We start from the raw sequence: 18895 nt of genomic DNA on the forward strand, positions 1-18895 counted from the left end.
CACATGGTCTCGTCCACAGTGTCTTACTTTCAGTTATGCCTGAGGTAGTCTCCCTTGTTGTTTAGTGTGCCAATCCTGTCATGTCTCATGTCTTTCACGTGTTTTCTTGTTTTCAAGTTCAGGTCATGTCTGCGTTTTATGGTTCCTGTTTTACTTTGAAGAGGTCTTGTGTTCTGTTTTCATTATTTTAGTTTCACTTTCCCCTGTGGTGTTATCCCGATTTAAAAAAGAATAATATTATAAAATATATTGTTAATAAAAAAATTATAAAATATTAAAAGTCAGTTACATCAAAAGGTTTGAGAAGTGTGTGAATTAGTTCATTTTTAATATGTACAAGGAGAATTAAAAATAGTAATCATAAAGGAACGTGGAGTTTTGGCAAAGCAGCTCAGGCCTTTTTTTATTAGACCGGACATGGTTAGAGCTTTTGTTGCTAATGTACTAAAGGAGTCATTAAAAATATTTTCGCACTACTATCTCTACATCAGACATATTCGCCAAGATAGTTGAAGAGAGAAAACTCATCTGTTACAATGATAAATCACAGGAGCTCATCTAAGATAAGATAAGATAAGATAACCTTTATTAGTCCCACACGTGGGAAATTTGTTTTGTCACAGCAGGAAGTGGACAGTGCAAAAGTTATATAGCAAAAATTAGAATATAATAAGAATAAAATACTGTACACAACTGTTCAGAATAGAATAAAATAAAATACTATATACAGTAGAATAAAATGGAATAAAATATACAATAGGATAAAAATAGAATACAAATGCTATATACAACTGAGTAAAAATACAACTTTGTCAGAAAAGAGTATTGCACTTAGTCTTATTACACATGTGTGGATGTGTTTTATCAGTTGAAGTCTTTGTTGTGGAGTCTGACAGCAGTGGGGAGGAAAGACCTGCGAAATCTCTTCGTCCCACACCGTGGGTGCCGCAGCCACTGAAGGAGCTGCTCAGTGCTGTCAGAGTGTCCTGCATGGGGTGGGAGATGTTGTCCAACAGGGATGACACCTTAGCCACCCTTCTCCTGTCACTCACCACCTCCACTGGATCCAGAGGGCATCCTAGAACAGAGCTGGCCCTGCGGATCAGCCTGTTCAGTCTCTTCCTGTCCCCAGCAGAGATGTTGCCGCCCCAGCAGACCACACCATAAAAGATAGCAGAAGCCACCACAGAGTCATAGAAGGTCTTCAGGAGTGGGCCCTCCACTCCAAAAGACCTGAGTCTCCGCAGCAGGTACAGCCTGCTCTGCCCTTTCCTGTAGAGGGCGTCTGAATTATGAGTCCAGTCCAGTTTGTTGTTCAGATGAACACTAAGGTACCTGTAGCTGTCCACAGCCTCAATGTCCATACCTTCGCTGTTCAGTGGTTGCAGTGGAGGATGTTTGTGCCTGCGGAAGTCTACCACCAGCTCCTTGGTTTTACTGGTGTTGATCTGGAGGTAGTTCAGCTGGCACAAGTCCACAAAGTCTTGGGTCAGTCCTCTGTACTCCTTGTCATCCCCATCAGTGATGAGGCCGACTATTGCAGAGTCATCAGAGAACGTCTGCAGGAAGCACTGGGTGGAGTTGTGGGAGAAGTCTGCAGTGTGGATGGTGAAGAGGAACGGAGCCAGAACCGTTTCCTGTGGGGCCCCGTACTGCAGATGACCCTGTCCGACACACAGCCCTGAGTTCTCACATACTGTGGTCGGTGAGGTAGTCCAGGATCCAGATAGTGAGGTGATGGTCCACTCCAGAGTTCTCCAGCTTGTCCTTCAAGACCGTGGGAAGAATAGTGTTGAAGGCACTGGAGAAATCAAAGAACATGATTCTCACAGTGCTCCCAGCGGTCTCCAGGTGAGCGAGGGAACGATGTAGGAGGTGAATGACGGCATCATCCGCTCCAATGCCAGGTAGGCAAACTGAAGTGGGTCCAGTGATGAGCTCACCAGGTGCCGAAGCTGAGCCAGGACCAGCTGCTCCAGCGTCTTCATCAGGTGGGATGTCAGAGTCACCGGCCTGTAGCTGTTGAGGTCCTTGGGGCGTGATGTCTTTGGCACTGGTACAACACAGGAGGTTTTCCAGAGCTGTGGGACTCTTCCCAGCCTCAGGCTCAGGTTGAAGATGTGCTCCATCACCCCACACAGTTGGTCCGCGCAGGACCTGAGGACCCTTGAGCTGATGCCATCTGGACCTGCTGCCTTCTTGGCTTTAATCCTCCTCAGTTCCCTCCTAACCTGGGTGGTTGAGAGAGACAGGCTGGAGCCTTGTGTTGAGTGTGTATTGGATGCTGTTGTTGGGGTTGGGGAGGAGTGAGCAGGGTGAATAGAGGAGGTGTGAAGTGTCTGAGGTGGAACAGCAGCAGTGGGGGTGGGTGAGTCTGCAGCCGATGTTGGAGACTGCCTCATGGATAAATCAAATCTGCTGAAGAAATGATTCAGTTCATTTGCCCACCTCTGTCCTTCCCATTCCTTATCAGTCCCCTCAGCTCACGCCGCACCCTTTTAAACTCCTCTTTGTCTTTGGATTTGAAGGCCCTCCTCTTCTGCTTGAGGACAGCTTTAATTTCTGTGGTAATCCAAGGTTTGTTGTTGGAGAAACACCGCACAGTCCTGGTAGGTACGCTGTTATCCACACAGTAATTAATATAGTCCGTGATGCATGTCACAAGGCTGTCAATGTCCTCTCCGTGGTCATCACAGATCACCTCCCACACAGTAGAATCAAAACAATCCTTAAGAGCCTCCTCGCTCTCCTCCGACCATCTCTGTACTGTGCGGGTGGCTGGTGGCTCCCTGCGCACTAAGGGCTCATACACAGGGACAAGGTGCACCAGGTTGTGGTCAGATCTGCCCAGGGGAGGGAGAGGTGATGAACTGTATGCCTCTTCAGCCTTGGCATACAGTAAGTCCAGTGTTTTATTGTCTCTGGCTGGGCAGGTCACATACTGGGTGAAGGTGGGCAGCGTGGAGTCCAATGAGGCATGATTAAAGTCCCCTGATATTATGAGAAGGGCTCTCGGAGATTGCGTTTGCAGTCTGCTGACCACAGAGTGGAGAGAGTCACAGGCTGAATCCGCGTTGGCTGAGGGGGGGACATACGCTGTTATCGCGATAACATGCGAGAATTCCCGGGGCAGGTAGTACGGACGCATGCTAATGGCTAACAGCTCAATGTCTCTGCTGCAGAGTTGTTCTTTCACAGTGATGTGCCCAGGGTTACACCATCTGTCATTCACAAACACTGCCAGTCCCCCTCCATTCCTCTTACCGCTGTCTCTGGTCCTGTCCGCTCGCAGCAGCTGGAATCCCGGTAGTGTCACGCTCGTGTCCGGAGTTAGCGGTGTTAGCCAGGACTCCGTTAGCATCATGATGCTACATTGCCGGTACTCCCTCTGTGACCAGGTTAGCGACGTGAGCTCATCCATCTTATTGGGCAAAGATCTTATGTTTCCAATGATTACAGAAGGTAGAGATGGTTTGTAACGTCTCCTTCTCGGGCAACGGGGCTCCTTCCCGGCACGACACCCCCGTCTTTTCTTCCTCAGCTCGCTGGGAATGTCGAGTCTGTCCGCTGGCAGTACCGCTGCGGGACGTAGCGCTAACAACTGATCCCTACTGTAAACAAAGGATCCCTGCACTGGGTCCCCAGACACGAGTGAAAAAAGTGGAAAAAACTAAGAAAAACGACCAAGACTAACACAAAATGGTAGAACATGATTGAAGAGTCTAATTGCTAATGCGTTAATTATAAAAATTACGAGAAAATAAAAAAGATGAGAAAGAAAGAAACTCAGAATGAGCAGAGCTGCTGTAGACAATGCAGACAACTACAATTTTCTCTGAGAACAAAACAAGCAGTGTTTTTAGTGAGCATAGCTGACTGCGGCCACAAAATGGCAGTAATATCAATAATGGTTGCAAACAGGCATCCAGCTCTATGACAGCGCTGACTGAAAGGAAAGACACTGCTTTACTTTTGCAACAGCAGCAGCTTTGCCAAGGTCTGGAAGAAGACTTAAGCTGTCACCTTCAGATGAGAGAAAATTAGATGGTCAGGAACCATTGACATCCATGCCTACCATGAACTAGAAACTGCTGGAACACTGTCATCACTATCTATATTAAAGCCAAGGAAGAAGACATTGCTTGATAGTCAACGCCTTCAAGCTCAAATGACATTTGCAGTTGGGCACATTGGCAGCCAAATGCCTTTGCAACTGTTCCCAGACTGACATTGAGTTTGTTTCTTCTCTGTTCTAGAGTTTATTTTGATCATGGCATGATATGTTGCTATTTGGGATGTTTTAACCTGCTTCATTTTGTCAGACAGATTCTGTTTAGGTCTAGCAGCGATGAACTTAAGAGTTCCAGAAAATCTGGTTAACCACAGTTAATCCATGAGTTTACAAGGGAAGGCAATTTCTTTTTCCACAAAGGGCTAGGTAAGTTTGGATAGCTTTTAATCATTTAAAAACTGTATTTTGCATTTACTTGGGTAGACTTTTGATATAGGATTACAGGGAGTGCAGAATTATTAGGCAAATGAGTATTTTGTCCACATCATCCTCTTCATGCATGTTGTCTTACTCCAAGCTGTATAGGCTCGAAAGCCTACTACCAATTAAGCATATTAGGTGATGTGCATCTCTGTAATGAGAAGGGGTGTGGTCTAATGATATCAACACCCTATATCAGGTGTGCATAATTATTAGGCAACGTCCTTTCCTTTGGCAAAATGGGTCAAAAGAAGGACTTGACGGGCTCAGAAAAGTCAAAAATAGTGAGATATTTTGCAGAGGGATGCAGCAGTCTCAAAATTGCAAAGCTTCTGAAGCGTGATCATCGAACAATCAAGCGTTTCATTCAAAATAGTCAACAGGGTCGCAAGAAGCGTGTGGAAAAACCAAGGCGCAAAATAACTGCCCATGAACTGAGAAAAGTCAAGCGTGCAGCTGCCAAGATGCCACTTGCCACCAGTTTGGCCATATTTCAGAGCTGCAACATCACTGGAGTGCCCAAAAGCACAAGGTGTGCAATAGTCAGAGACATGGCCAAGGTAAGAAAGGCTGAAAGACGACCACCACTGAACAAGACACACAAGCTGAAATGTCAAGACTGGGCCAAGAAATATCTCAAGACTGATTTTTCTAAGGTTTTATGGACTGATGACATGAGAGTGAGTCTTGATGGGCCAGATGGATGGGCCCGTGGCTGGATTGGTAAAGGGCAGAGAGCTCCAGTCCGACTCAGACGCCAGCAAGGTGGAGGTGGAGTACTGGTTTGGGCTGGTATCATCAAAGATGAGCTTGTGGGGCCTTTTTGGGTTGAGGATGGAGTCAAGCTCAACTCCCAGTCCTACTGCCAGTTTCTGGAAGACACCTTCTGGAAGACACCTTCCTTCAAGCTAAACATGATTTTCATGCAGGACAATGCTCCATCACACGCGTCCAAGTACTCCACAGCGTGGCTGGCAAGAAAGGGTATAAAAGAAGGAAAAACTAATGACATGGCCACCTTGTTCACCTGATCTGAACCCCATTGAGAACCTGTGGTCCATCATCAAATGTGAGATTTACAAGGAGGGAAAACAGTACACCTCTCTGAACAGTGTCTGGGAGGATGTGGTTGCTGCTGCACGCAATGTTGATGGTGAACAGATCAAAACACTGACAGAATCCATGGATGGCAGGCTTTTGAGTGTCCTTGCAAAGAAAGGTGGCTATATTGGTCGCTGATTTGTTTTTGATTTGTTTTTGAATGTCAGAAATGTATATTTGTGAATGTGGAGATGTTATATTTGTTTTACTGGTAAAAATAAATAATTGAAATGGGTATATATTTGTTTTTTGTTGAGTTGCCTAATAATTATGCACAGTAATAGTCACCTGCACACACAGATATCCCCCTAAAATAGCTGAAACTAAAAACAAACTAAAAACTACTTCCAAAAACATTCAGCTTTGATATTAATGAGTTTTTTGGGTTCATTGAGAACATGGTTGTTGTTCAATAATAAAATTATTCCTCAAAAATACAACTTGCCTAATAATTCTGCACTCCCTTTATCAGCTGCCCAGTAAAGTACTGGGCAGCTGATAAAGGTAATCAGCAGCATCTGGTGAGATCAGATAGCCGACAGGTGTGGCAGGCTTCCACGTGGAAACTCCTCAGGCCAGATGAAGCCCACTCATAGGCATGCCGGAACACACGCATACACACACACAAAGGAGGATGCAGGGAACCGGGAGGGGAGACATAAGCAAAAACACAAAGCACAACAACACACGGCAGGTCGACCGGCAGGGACTGCCAACCATGGCATTAATAGGTGCATTACACAATTTAGCATAGTCTTGCGAAAATATGCAAGCCCTTCCCTGAAAAAGACATCATCTGGATGAGAGCATATGTTACTATGTTGCTCTAAAACCTGTATATCCCTTTCAGCATTGATGGTGCCTTTTCAGATGTGCATGCTGCTAATTTATTAGGTACTTTCTTAGGTACTGCTGCTAATTTCTTAACTACTTAGGTACAGTCTCTCTTGGCTGTTGACAGAGGCGGTTGCATCTTTCTCCCTCTCCCATCTTTCCTGCTTGGCTTCTATGTCCTTGTTTAGTCTCGTCTAACTCTAAGCCTCAGAAAGCCTCTCTGTCTCGTTCTTGCGCTCTAAAGCCTAAAGTAGAATTATGGATTTGATCAACTGGTCCCTTAATGCAATTGACACTCTCTTCTCGACGAGAAGCCTGGGTTCGGGAGAGCCCAGTTGTCCTGGAGGGATGTTTCCTGTTTCCGATGGATGGGTGGCAGAAGTGATGCGTCGTGTGCCTAGTGGGACTGTCTGTTGAGGATATCGAAGACGTCTACCTATTGGGAACCACGATAACTCGGTTCTTGCTGATTGGAGCTGGCTTGGCCCTGGTTTATCGGAAATTGAAGAAAGCGGTTACAGCTGTTCAAAACGCCACAAGGCCTAGCTGCTATGATCGAAGCACTGCGACGAGCTATGAGTACTCAGATTGTTCTTATGGAGCGCAATATGGGAAAGATGTCTGAGAAACTCAACAGGCTCTTCAACAGGAAATTGACACGCCTGTGGACCAGTGATGAACATTATGAAGAACTGTAAAATTCTGATGCAGTCTGTTCGTCTTAAACAACATAACCACCATCATCATGCAGCGATGCTTGTCCCCTCCTGATGCAGATGGCGGGTCGACTGGACCAGCGCAGATATGCTGTAGGACAAGATGCGCTGTCTCACCCCATACCCACCCCTGTTGCTTGTCATGTGTTTCTATGGTGTATGAAGATTAGTGGTGTGTGATACTGCATATTTTGGTATAGATCCGAGTACCAAGTAAATATGCCCAGTATCGCCTATACCAATACTTTTCAATAAATAAGGTGGATGCGTCATTGAATTGCTAAATCTCAATTAATTTTCATGACCTTAAGTGTTTTTTGTGATGTTTCCTTTTTTATTATTAAATAGTTAAAATCCAGGACATAATTAGGACAAAGTTTATAATTAAATAGAAAATGCTTTAGTATTGTGGCGGTGGGTGGTCTGCGATGCCGCTGCAGGTGAGATGGACTAACCTGCATGGCATCTACAATGCTCTGCTTTTGTTGTTGTTGCTGTTGGTGGTGATGTGTACGGCTGGCAGCAGGAGAGCTGCAGCCGTTAAATGTACTGTTACAGCAACAGTGTGATTATTATAAGAATAAATGATGCTTCAAAGCATGAAAATGCCATCAGGTCTGCTGTGGTGGTTTACAGTTATAAATTCTTTTTTTTTTTTTTAGAGAAATGTTAAAAAGGGCACACAAACCAGTAAACAAATTAAAACAAACGAGTACTGTTGAGAAACTATAATACAAAAATTACAATTAAAATTCTCAACAAAAACAACTGGTGAAAATATAAATAATATGTAAACAACTTAACCCCCAAAGCGTCCAAGTCACGCCATGTGACAGTGCAACATCTTAGCACAAGAGTGGGGAGGGGGAGCAAAGTGGCGGCGAGTCCGGCGACCTGGCTGTTTCGTCTGTGCCGAAAGCACAGCACTGCAAACAAGAACGCAACTTAAAGTAAAGAATCAATCTCACCACGCTAGTATCGATCTGATACCGATGCCGACTTGGTATCGATACAATCGATATTTGGATTGATCTGCCCACCACTAATGAAGAGTCATGTGCTTTTTTGTGTTGAGGTGTTTTTTCTGTTCTCAAACTGTTCTCCCATTAGGAGCTCAGTCTGGGTGGAGCTTTTTTTCTCCTCCTCTCACCTCATGTTGTGTATTTTCATTGATTTTCTTATCAGCCTACGGGTGTTTCTTTATACCATAGGTCATGTGATGACGCACATGATTAATAGTGGGTCAGAAATCTTTAACAAGCCACACTAGGGTTTAAATATCTGGGACAGTACTGGGGACAGTGCACCTGGCAACTTGTGAAGTTGCCTTGGAGTTTGCCTCCAGTGTTATTTTTTCACTGTTACATTAGTTCCTGATGAATGTTATTAGAGCATTATTAGCCTTGTACAGTGCCAAGCACTCCAGTATCCATGTGTGACGTGTTAACCTGTAGGCTTTTTTGTAGTCAGTCTAGTCAGTCCTCAGGTCATAGACTCCTTTACATAATTTCATTCTAGATTAATAAAGTGCTCTGATTCTGATTCCTGGTGTACTGCTGTATCAACCAGGAGTTGGTCCTTTGTCCATTACGTTATATTCAATTTCATTCTAAGCTGTGTTCTTGTATTGACCTTTAGTTGCTAGTTTAGTTGCAGAGAGGGACTTTCATGTAGTGAGAGACAGGTAATCGGCTGGACATTTGATGTGTTCTTATGTTTAGCATAGCTTTGGATTGCGCTTATTTTGTAGTTGAGTTTTCAGTTCTTCTGTTTTTGGTAACTTAGTTACCTTCCCTGTGTTCCTTGCATTTTGTTCTCAGGTTTTAATTTTACTCTGTGATCTGTTTCTTTACTTCTTGTTTTTCTTTATTAGTCAAAGTCTCTCTGTCACAGTTAGCGCTGGCCAACCGTGGGGATGTGGGGAAAGGAGGACCCAAATGCTGGACTCTTTGATGCAACAGTGCATTTATTTACAGTGCATGGAAAATAACAATAAATTGCCAGTGCGTTCCCAACTCCCATGACATGTCCTCTTCCCAGTGTTAGTGTTCCTGTCTCCGCTTCTCAGTGTCTGAGCACCCCGTGCTTGCTGTTGTCTCGTCTCCACACTCCGTCAGAAACACCACAATGCAGCACACAACCTTAACTAACTGGCCAAGAGACTAACGTGAAGTCACGCAATGATCCAGCGTCAGGGAGAGCTCCACCACACTCTTAAGTAGCTCCTCCGACTAGTCTTGATCAGCTGCATGTCTGTGATGGTCTTCAGGTGTGGCCAAGGTATGTTTCTCTCTTGCTCTTGATGAAGGCGGTCGCACTTTTCTCCTCTCCCTTAGCTTCCCTGCTTAGCCTCTTGTGTCCTTGTCTAGTCTCGTGTTTTTTGTATTACTTTTCCCTGGAACACTCTCTCACAGTCTGTTCTCTAAAACCTAAAAGAGGAATTATGGATTTGATCAATTGGTCCCTGAATGCAATTGACACCCTTTTCTCAACGAGAAGTCTGGGCTCGGGTGAGCCTGAGTGTCCTGGAGGTACTTTCCCTGCCGGATAGACGATGGACAGGTGGCATAGCTGGAGGGTCATGTGCCCGGCGGGACTGTCGATCGAAGTCTATCTATTCGGAACCATGATAACAGGATTCTTGCTGATCGGAGCTGGCTTGGCCCTGGCTTATCGAAGAATTAAGAAAGCGGAACCGGCTGTTCAAACCCCCACAAGGCTGCCCACTGCGATTGAAACGATGGGACGAGGCGTGAGTTCTCAAAATGGACTCATTGAGTGCAGCACAGATAAGATCTTGGAGAAGCTTTCGGCTGCCGTGAACACTCAGAATAAGACCTCTGAGCGCAAATTGGATTACATCTTGGAGAAGCTCACGGCTCTCCAACGGGAGATTGAAAGACCAGTGTCGGACTGTTAGAACAGCTTTGAAATTCATATGAGTTGTTCGCACTAAAGTAAAAACCACCATCACTTCAGTCGGCTACCACTTCAGCGGCAGCTGTGATCTCAAGGCCGGAACTGAACAAAAACACCGTGATAACAGACTGTGCTCAGACTGTTCCTCTGCTATGCAAGGCCACCTGGGTTGGCTGGAAGACTGTTTACTTAGCCTGGCAGGGCGAAGGACACTGTCTCAGCTGAACTCTGGACACACATACACTGATACACACTCATCCCCCCTCCCTTTCCAAACACCTTCGATGCTTGTCCCCTCCCTGGGAAGATGGCAGTGGACTGGACCACTGCAAACATGCTGCAGGACCAGATGCGCTGTCTACACCGGCTCTCTCTTACCCTTTACCCGCCCCTGTTGCTTGTCTTGTGTTTCTATGGTGTATTGATAGTCATGTGCTTTTTGTATGCGCTGAGGTGGGTTTTTTTCTGTTCTCAAACGTATCTCCCTGCTACAGCTCAGTCTGGGGGTAGTTCTTTTTTCTCCTTGTCTTTCCCCATGTTGTGTATTTTCCATTGTTATACCTCTCTGACCTGTCTTCCCCATGGGATGTTTGTGTAATGTATGTATGGTCAGAAGGGTAAGATGGCGCTGGCACGGCTGGCAGCCTTAACCCAATTTCCCTCGGGATGAATAAAGTATGATCAATCAATCAATCAAGCACCTGGCAGGGCCACACCCACCAGGCCTGAAGGTGCCTGTAAACAGGTGCTTCCAGATACACTTGCATCCACACACACACATATATGCCTGCAAGCAGGGAGAATGAGGGACAGCAACACCAAAAACACATATAATATATTACAAGTCCATAACTGCTCAGGGACCCTGGGTTGTCAGATCCAGGTCCCTGACACTCTTATGCTTGGTGTTTTACTTTCCCCAAGTCTTGTTGTTCTGATTTAGTTTAAATGTGTTTCCCAGGTGTCTCATCTCTGCCCCTCACCCTGTTTATTAAGTGTGCCCATGCCAGGAGGCACACTTATTACTATTCCTCAGATTTATTCCTCTTCTTATTATTATTCTCAATCTTCCGCCTGAATTTTCACATATATCATTTTGTGCGGCTGGATCGGGAATGGTGTGCTATGACTTTTGGTGTTTATTACTTTTATAATTTTTTAAATATTAATATTTTAATGCAAGTTTTGGTCCCATTTAAATGAATGGAAAGGCTTCATTTGTGGTGTGTTGGCTCCATATTTTGGTCCCATTGAAATGAATTTCAAACTTCATTTGTGGAGTGTTGGCTCTCTCTAGTGGTATGCCGAGAGTGGTATGGCCTGTCTGCCCTTATTTAGATTACCATAATGACTCTAATATAAACGGCGCGCACAGCGTCGCTGCTTTCAGGAACCATTGGAATTTTTTAGATTGCGCAAACCATTCATTAGTTACGGTAATCGAAAGGGTGTATGCTTGGTGGAAAACTCCACATCCCACAATTCATAGCATGCCTCTGCCGAGTAGAACAATGGCGGCCACCACTTAGTTTTTATATTGCTCTTATTACTGTTTCTAGGTCACAAAATAAACTTTTAAGATATTTTCAAGTGTTACGTCCCCACATGAAAGCTAGGCGAAGAGGGTGGGGGACAGTAACAGTTGGATCCGGGTGAAATGAAAAGAACACCAGGCAGAGGTAGTTAACACAAAATATATCTTTATTATAATCAATTAACTCAATAAACATATAAATAGTAACAACAAAAAGAGACAGCACCGCTGCTTTAATGATAAATCAGACAGGTCAACCCAAAAAGATAGTGACCACTTCAACAAAAGAAAACAACTATACAGCTTAAACAGAAAAAGACAGCAACGCTGCTATTAACAATACCCAGGCAGGCCAAACAAGCTAATGGAGGCCGCCGTCACTTAAGGGAAAATACCGCTCAGTTAAGAACTACTCACAAAGAGCCACGCATGGTGGGGCTGGTCACACACAGCAGGCCGTTTCCATACCTAAACCAGTACCACACACTGACCAGCACAGAGGAAATCCACCAGAAGCCTCTCCCACCTCCACACTGCTCTTCTCCAGCTTATATCACCTCTGTGAGTAATTGCTGGTAAAACGAGGGCAGATGAGCAGCAGGTGTGTCCTAAAGGAGAAGCAAGGGGCAGAGAGAGACAAGGGGAGGGGCAAGAAAGAAGGAGGAGGAGAGGGAGAAGACAACACCATGCCCACACACTCCCACAGCCTCACAGGATGTAACACAAGCGAGAATGTAGGTGTGTAAACTTCAAATATCTGCTCGTTTTATCAAGACATCCCATATTAGCAACAGTGTTCAGACATCGTCACTGCCGCCTGACAGCTAACTAGGGGCTTGGCGACACCCGGCCTGGATGACAGTGAGGGCGACTCACTCTCTCGTTTCACCCACCGGTCTTTCGTGATGACTCTGGGTCACAGCTGGACTCATTCTTCGTTTATGGGCCGATGATTTATTTATTCATTTTAGTAACGGTATAAACAGTGAAAGGTGGTGGATTGGCCAGATGTAAACTTCAAATATCTGCTCGTTTTATCAAGACATCCCATATTAGCAAAAGTGCTCTGTCGTTTTCGGTGCCGGCAAAGAGCTCCACAGCTAGCTAGCTAGCCCGGGCTGACTGACAGCGATCCTGGATAATTAAAGCCAGCGAGAAGACCTCACTCTCGGGATGTCGTTTTCACACACACACCGGTCTTTCTCGCTGACTCTGTGTCATAGCTGGACTTATTTTTCGTTTTATGGGCCGATGATTTATTTATTCATTTTAGTAACGGTATAAACAGTGGAAGGTGGTGGATTGTCCAGATGCTGGTCGATGTGAAAAAATAACTCAGTTGTTTGGTGGTGGCTAACGCGTAGCTCAAACAGAGGGCAGCCGGTGTATGCCGGTGTATGTGGGAAACCGGAGGCAGGAGAAGCAGACCCGAGGCGGCCGCTGGTCCGAGCGTCAGGTGAACTGAATTTCAGGTAAGAAGTTATGACCTGCAGTCTGTCTGGGTCAGATATAAACCAAGTTTAGGTGGAGTTTATTTTCGTTGTGCTGGCTTTTTACAATCAGTTACAATAACTCGTAGTGCGTGCTAGCTTGCATGACGGAGTTTCTATACAACTGGGTTTGATGTTACCGATAGTGAACTTTATTTTATAAGGTTAGTTAGTAGAGTTGCCAGCTGTCCCGTACAAACGTAATCGTCTCACATTCAGAGAAAATATTACGCGTTTCGTATTGAGCTGAAAAGGAACACAGTTTGTCCCGGACTTCAGCTAGAATGAAAAAAAGACACAAAGCTGGAGTTATTCTGTCGTTACGCTGCACAGCTGCCTCTTCTCTCATTGTCTCCCCCTCTCTCGCCTGTTGCTACTTCAATCATGAAACTGATCAATGATCAGCTGATCGGCTTTTCTCTCGTGTTTGTTTATCGCCCACTTTGCGCCAGAACGGGGAAAAGGCGGATGTCACGCTAAACAACAGCAGCACGTTGAAGCTTGAGCAGCTGTTGTTAGAATTTATTTGATATCAATTTCTAGTATCAGCTGATGTTTGCTGGAGCCACAGCTGTAAAAGCTGCTGGTCATTATGTCGGTTTGGATATGTGGTGAGAGGGAAACATGAAGATGAAACCAGGAGATGTCCTTACTGAATCATCAGAGCTGAACAGGTGATGGAGAAACAGGTTTACCTTTTAGGTGACATGAATGAGTTGAAGGGAAGTTATGAACTGTTTCTGAGAGACAAATAACACCAGGATCCTTTTCTGTGTAGCTGACAGCTGATAACTGTGCAGGGGCGGATCTAGCAAAGTTTTTGCCAGGGGGCCCATGTAGTGCATTAACAGGGAGAGGGGGGCACAAAGAAATACTTTTCTTTCTTATTCTCATTTAAAATATCTAGCGTTTATTAAATAGTTATCTGAATCTTACAACCAAAGTTTGTATAATAATGCAAAAGATTGGCTGTAGACCATTGTCAATCAATCAGAACACGGTATAAAAATAACAAAAAACAAAATAGTGAATGCAAAATTGTGATGTACCTACAGCCTCGTCCTCTCGTCTCTCTGTATGCTGCACTGCATATAGGAGAGATCAAAATACAGTTTGCTTTGATTTGCGCCTTGACCTGAATTTTTAAAATATTTGGAAAAAAAGCACTATAGGCATGAGCGGTGTTTGTTTTTACCATAGTTCATGGTGGAGAATAGCTGCTCTGCTGCGTTTTGCTCCCCGTAGCCATATGAATGGCAAACTACACTCATTGGCGGCAGCAGCATAGGCACACTTAAAATTTCTTCTGAAATTTTCGCTTTCTAGTTTATAGATTCTTTCTTTCCCTTAGCTCTTGTCAGTGTGTAAATTTTCCTTGTATGTTTTAGCTTTTATAATAACAATAGCATCTGTTTCCTATATGGACGTTATAGCCCCTTTTCAATTAGAACCTACTCTGATCAACTCGCCACGGTTCACCATGGTTTGCAGGGTTTTCCATTAGGTCATAGTACCAGGTACTTTTTTAGTACCTGCTCAGCTGGGTTTCCAAGCGAGCCAAACAGGTACTAAAATATGGCATCGTCAGACTCCACGACACCAATTGGCTGGTCAGTAGTGTCACTCGATGAGTCATGAGAGCGCCTTGTTCAAAAAAACACCATTTTTGAAACTCTGCAATGGGTTTGCCTGAGTGTGACGAAAAGCTACAGACCCAGCGCCAGGTATATATTTGCATCGATGTCCACCTTTGTTGTAGCTATCGTGTCACATATTAATTATGCCGCCGGACATGCAGACACGTTGCTATGATGACAAGCACACAAACAAGGTACTCATGGGATGGAAAACCAGTCAGTCCGAGTCAAGTTGCGTTGATCCGCAGTAGGTTAACCTGAGTAGGTACTAATGGAAAAGGGCTTAAGTTTTTCCCCCTGTACTGTCTGCCACAAGCCTAAATAAACAACTCTGCTTTTATTTAATTCAATTCAATTCGCTTAAGTTGTCTGCATTCTGGGTCCTCACTTATCATTCTCCAGACAGTCTGTATTATCTGCAAAGCTTGACACTGGCATTCAGGTGGCTCTAACTTGACTATCCTAAATAGACACCAGAGTGATCTTTGAAAGAATAAAAGAAGCAAACAAACAAAGGTTTGCTGCCCAAATGAAGGTTAAACCCATTAGGAATAGTAAAACAGGGAATTGTTTTTGCAAAATAACAAAGAGGCCATCACTCTGGGATATTATAGAAGTTTTTAAAGTTGTATAACTCTGTGCATTAAAAACAGTGGATCAGAAAACATCATGCATATGACCAAGTGCCTAAAAAATTTATAAATCTGTTGAAAAACTTATTTCTGTGCTTATCTTTTCACCTCAGGGTCACTTTAAACTTTGCATTTGACTCGAATTCCAGTTGAATTTGTGTCGTAGCTGAGGATTAGTGCACTCACATGTGTTTGGTCACACAAATACGTACACACAAACAGACACACACATACACAGACAATGTGCTAGCACCCTGGGGTGTCAGATAAGACAGCACAGCTCTGCATTTGACCTAAGTATTTGTGCTGGGGGAGCTGCATGGTGAGTAGCAATGTCCACAACTAATCTGGATTAACTTCTAATCACATCAACCACTGGGCTGCTCTGCAAATCAGTTATGGGCACAGGCCTTGGTCCCGGATTGGCCCCATTTATGAGTTGACTAGGAGTAGCAGTGTAAAGTAGGCCTAGTTGGCTGCAGTGCTGATGCTTGGAAGGAATAAATGCTGCATCTACAATCTGTATGTGTCTAAAAATAGAGAGGCCACTTTTTCACCGTTCTTTGATATGTTCTTTGGTTATTTAAAAATGTAGGCTCCTTTCTTAATGCCATCATGGCATTAAGAAAGGAGCCGAAATTACTTAAGAAAGCACTTTAACTTTATAATGTGACATTTTCTTTAGACTTTTTAACTCTTAAGATTGATAAATAGAACAGATGTGTAAACAGATGTTACAGACATAAAATTAAAACTAAAATGTACCACAACATATCTACACAGCTAAATACTTATAAACTATTTATATAGTATTTATTTTCTTGTGCCGCAGTCAGGTTAATAAATCCACATTAGAATCTTCTCATAATTCATTGTGATAACATCAAATGTCTACCTTCATACTCCCAAGAAGGCAAACCATTTTCTACACTGCTATTTTCAAAGAGTTTTGTGAAGAAATAAAACCAACTTCTATGAGCAACAAGGATAGAGAGGAAAAAGATGACTGAACCCAGACATCTGACAACATGGGGTTTTTCAGCACATGTGAAGTTACCAAAAACCATACCCACCCTCATAGAATATTTAAATGCACTAAAATGGCTTTCATCTCTCAACACTTTAAATAAATTTTTGATTTCTTGATTTTCTCATAAAAGCGTTTTCATTAAAGAAACAATGTCCTACCTTCATAAATATATTCAATCAAACTTATTGTTAAGTAAAACAAGGAATAAACAATTAATAGGTATTAACTTTGTTGGACTGCAACAATTTGGGTTCATCATCCATTGTTATCACTCATTTTGTTTTTTGTTTTGTTTTGTTATGTTTTTTTGTGTCTTTGCAGTTACGGACGAGTATATGCTGCCGACCTTTACAGCCACACACTCTCTCCAGTAACCACATTCAGCATTGGTGCTATGGTAAGACTGACCTACGATACATTTCATTTTGGCAAATTACAAACTATAAACGTATCTGTTATTTTATTCTTTAAAAATTAAAGAAACGTTGAACTGATGAATTTGTTTGGTACAAACGTATTTCTTGCTGACACTTCCCATCAAAACATTGATGCCATTAGATACAGCAAAATACAAAAAACAGCCAAAAAAACCCCAAACAAACAAGCACACACACACGAAGAACAAAACGAACAGCTCAAAGAAATCGTTAAAAAGCCCCAAAACGTATCATGACGTTCATGCCAATCACTCTTACCGCAATGGAAGGTTGTGATCACATTCCCACACAACATCGACTCCTTGTGTACAGAGATTTTTATTACCTGAATTTATGTCTAAATATCATATACACTACCAGTCTGGACACACTGTCTCGTTTAGTCTCTCATTCACTCTTTAGTTTCATGACTATTTACATTGTAGATTCTCACTGAAGGCATCAAAACTATGAATGAACACATGTGGAATTGTGTAGTAAACAAAAAAATGTGACATAACTCGAAACATTTTATATTTTAGATTCTTCCAAACAGCCCCCCTTTGCTTTGATTCCTGCTTTGCTCACTCTTGGCATTCTCTCCATGAGCTTCATGAGGTCGTCTCCGGAAATGGTTTCCAACAGTCTTGAAGGAGTTCCCAATTCCCAGTGCTCAGCGCACTTGTTGGTCCTTTTGCCTTCACTCTGCTCTCCATCTACTCCCAAACCATCTCCACTGGTTTTAGGTCAGGTGACTGTTTAGGCCAGGCCATCTGGTGCTGCGCTCCATCGCTCTCCTTCTTGGTTAAATAGCCCTTACACAGCCTGGAGGTGTGTTTGGGGTCACTGTCCTGTTGAACAATAAATAATGGTCCAACTAAACGCAAACCGGATGGGATGGCATGTTGCTGCTGTTAGGGTGCCTGGGTCGTCAACCCAGAGTTTTCAGTTTAGTTTTTGTTGTGTTTTGTAATAAATCTAAGTTTGAGTTTACCTTCCACTTCCGTGAGTCTGCATATTGGGTCCTCCTTACCACTAATCCTGCCTGCACATCATCCTCCACAGATTGCAGTCAGAACATGGACCCCGCAAACTGTTTTGCCTCGGAGTTTGATGCCAAAATGGAGAGGTTGGATAATTTGCTGGACTGCATCTCTCAGGCCGAAAGCTTACAGGCTATGTCTGTGGGACTGAGCACGGTGGAGGCAATGATTAAGACCAACCCTCAGCTTCATCAAGTCTCCTTGAACACTAATCTGGGCAGCACCATAGCAGCTTGGAGGGAGCACGTCAGAGCCAGTGAGCTTGCTATCTCTCTCTCCACGCTGACGTAGCAGCAGCAGACGGAGCTCGCTGTGAAGCAGCTGCGTTTGCCACAGCAGGACAGCGTTTCTGCTGGAGGTTCTGGAGAACCGTTGCAGTGTAAAGAGCTGGAGGATTTGCAGCCCGGTCAGCAGGAGGGTTTGCGGCTCGCCTCCTCCCCCTTCCTGGAGTAAACGGCGTTCACGCTGCCGCCACTCCAGAACGACCGAGCACACCCCATTCATGGGAGAAAGTGACTGTTTATGTGTCTCTCTTCCACAGCATGTCTTTCATCCTGTCTTCCTTCTCTCACCCCAACCAGTCGCAGCAGATGGCCCCGCCCCTCCCTGAGCCTGGTTCTGCCGGAGGTTTCTTCCTGTTAAAAGGGAGTTTTTCCTTCCCACTGTCACCAAAGTGCTTGCTCATAGGGGGTCATATGATTGTTGGGTTTTTCTCTGTATCTATTATTGTACGATCTACTGTACAATATAAAGCATCTTGAGGTGACTGTTGTTGTGATTTGGCGCTATATAAATAAAATTGAATTGAATTGAATTTATTGCACGCCCCGTCAAGCATTCTATTTCCGAACTGTTAGCAAGACTGTTTTTCACTCAGAGGACTCTATTCTGCCTGAATCGGTTAATTCAGAGACAGTAAGTTCTGCACCTCCTATGAACTGTTTAGTTTTCCAGCCAGCCTCCGTGGCTGCCGGATTGTCTAGGATGCCGAATGTTTCTCCGGCAGTGTCTCAGCCTATGACATTTTCCATGCCTCAGCTAGCAAATAGAA

At 44.0% G+C, this 18895-nt stretch overlaps 1 protein-coding gene across 26 annotated transcripts in view; it reads left to right on the forward strand.

The window, feature by feature from the left end:
* rbfox1 (RNA binding fox-1 homolog 1) overlaps positions 1-18895 on the forward strand; it is a 147579-nt gene that overhangs the window by 122981 nt on the left and 5703 nt on the right. For 19 of the 26 annotated variants that reach the window (XM_084927103.1, XM_084927106.1, XM_084927108.1 and 16 more), the window contains one exon: positions 16707-16782. In XM_084927103.1, the coding sequence (XP_084783229.1) occupies positions 16707-16782 (76 nt within the window). The other 7 variants (XM_084927116.1, XM_084927114.1, XM_084927111.1 and 4 more) reach the window with 6 other exon arrangements.

The sequence above is a fragment of the Perissodus microlepis genome, chromosome 4, assembly GCF_051167445.1.
Source record: "Perissodus microlepis isolate ML-2025 ecotype Zambia chromosome 4, ASM5116744v1, whole genome shotgun sequence".
Taxonomy (NCBI): Eukaryota; Metazoa; Chordata; class Actinopteri; order Cichliformes; family Cichlidae; genus Perissodus; species Perissodus microlepis.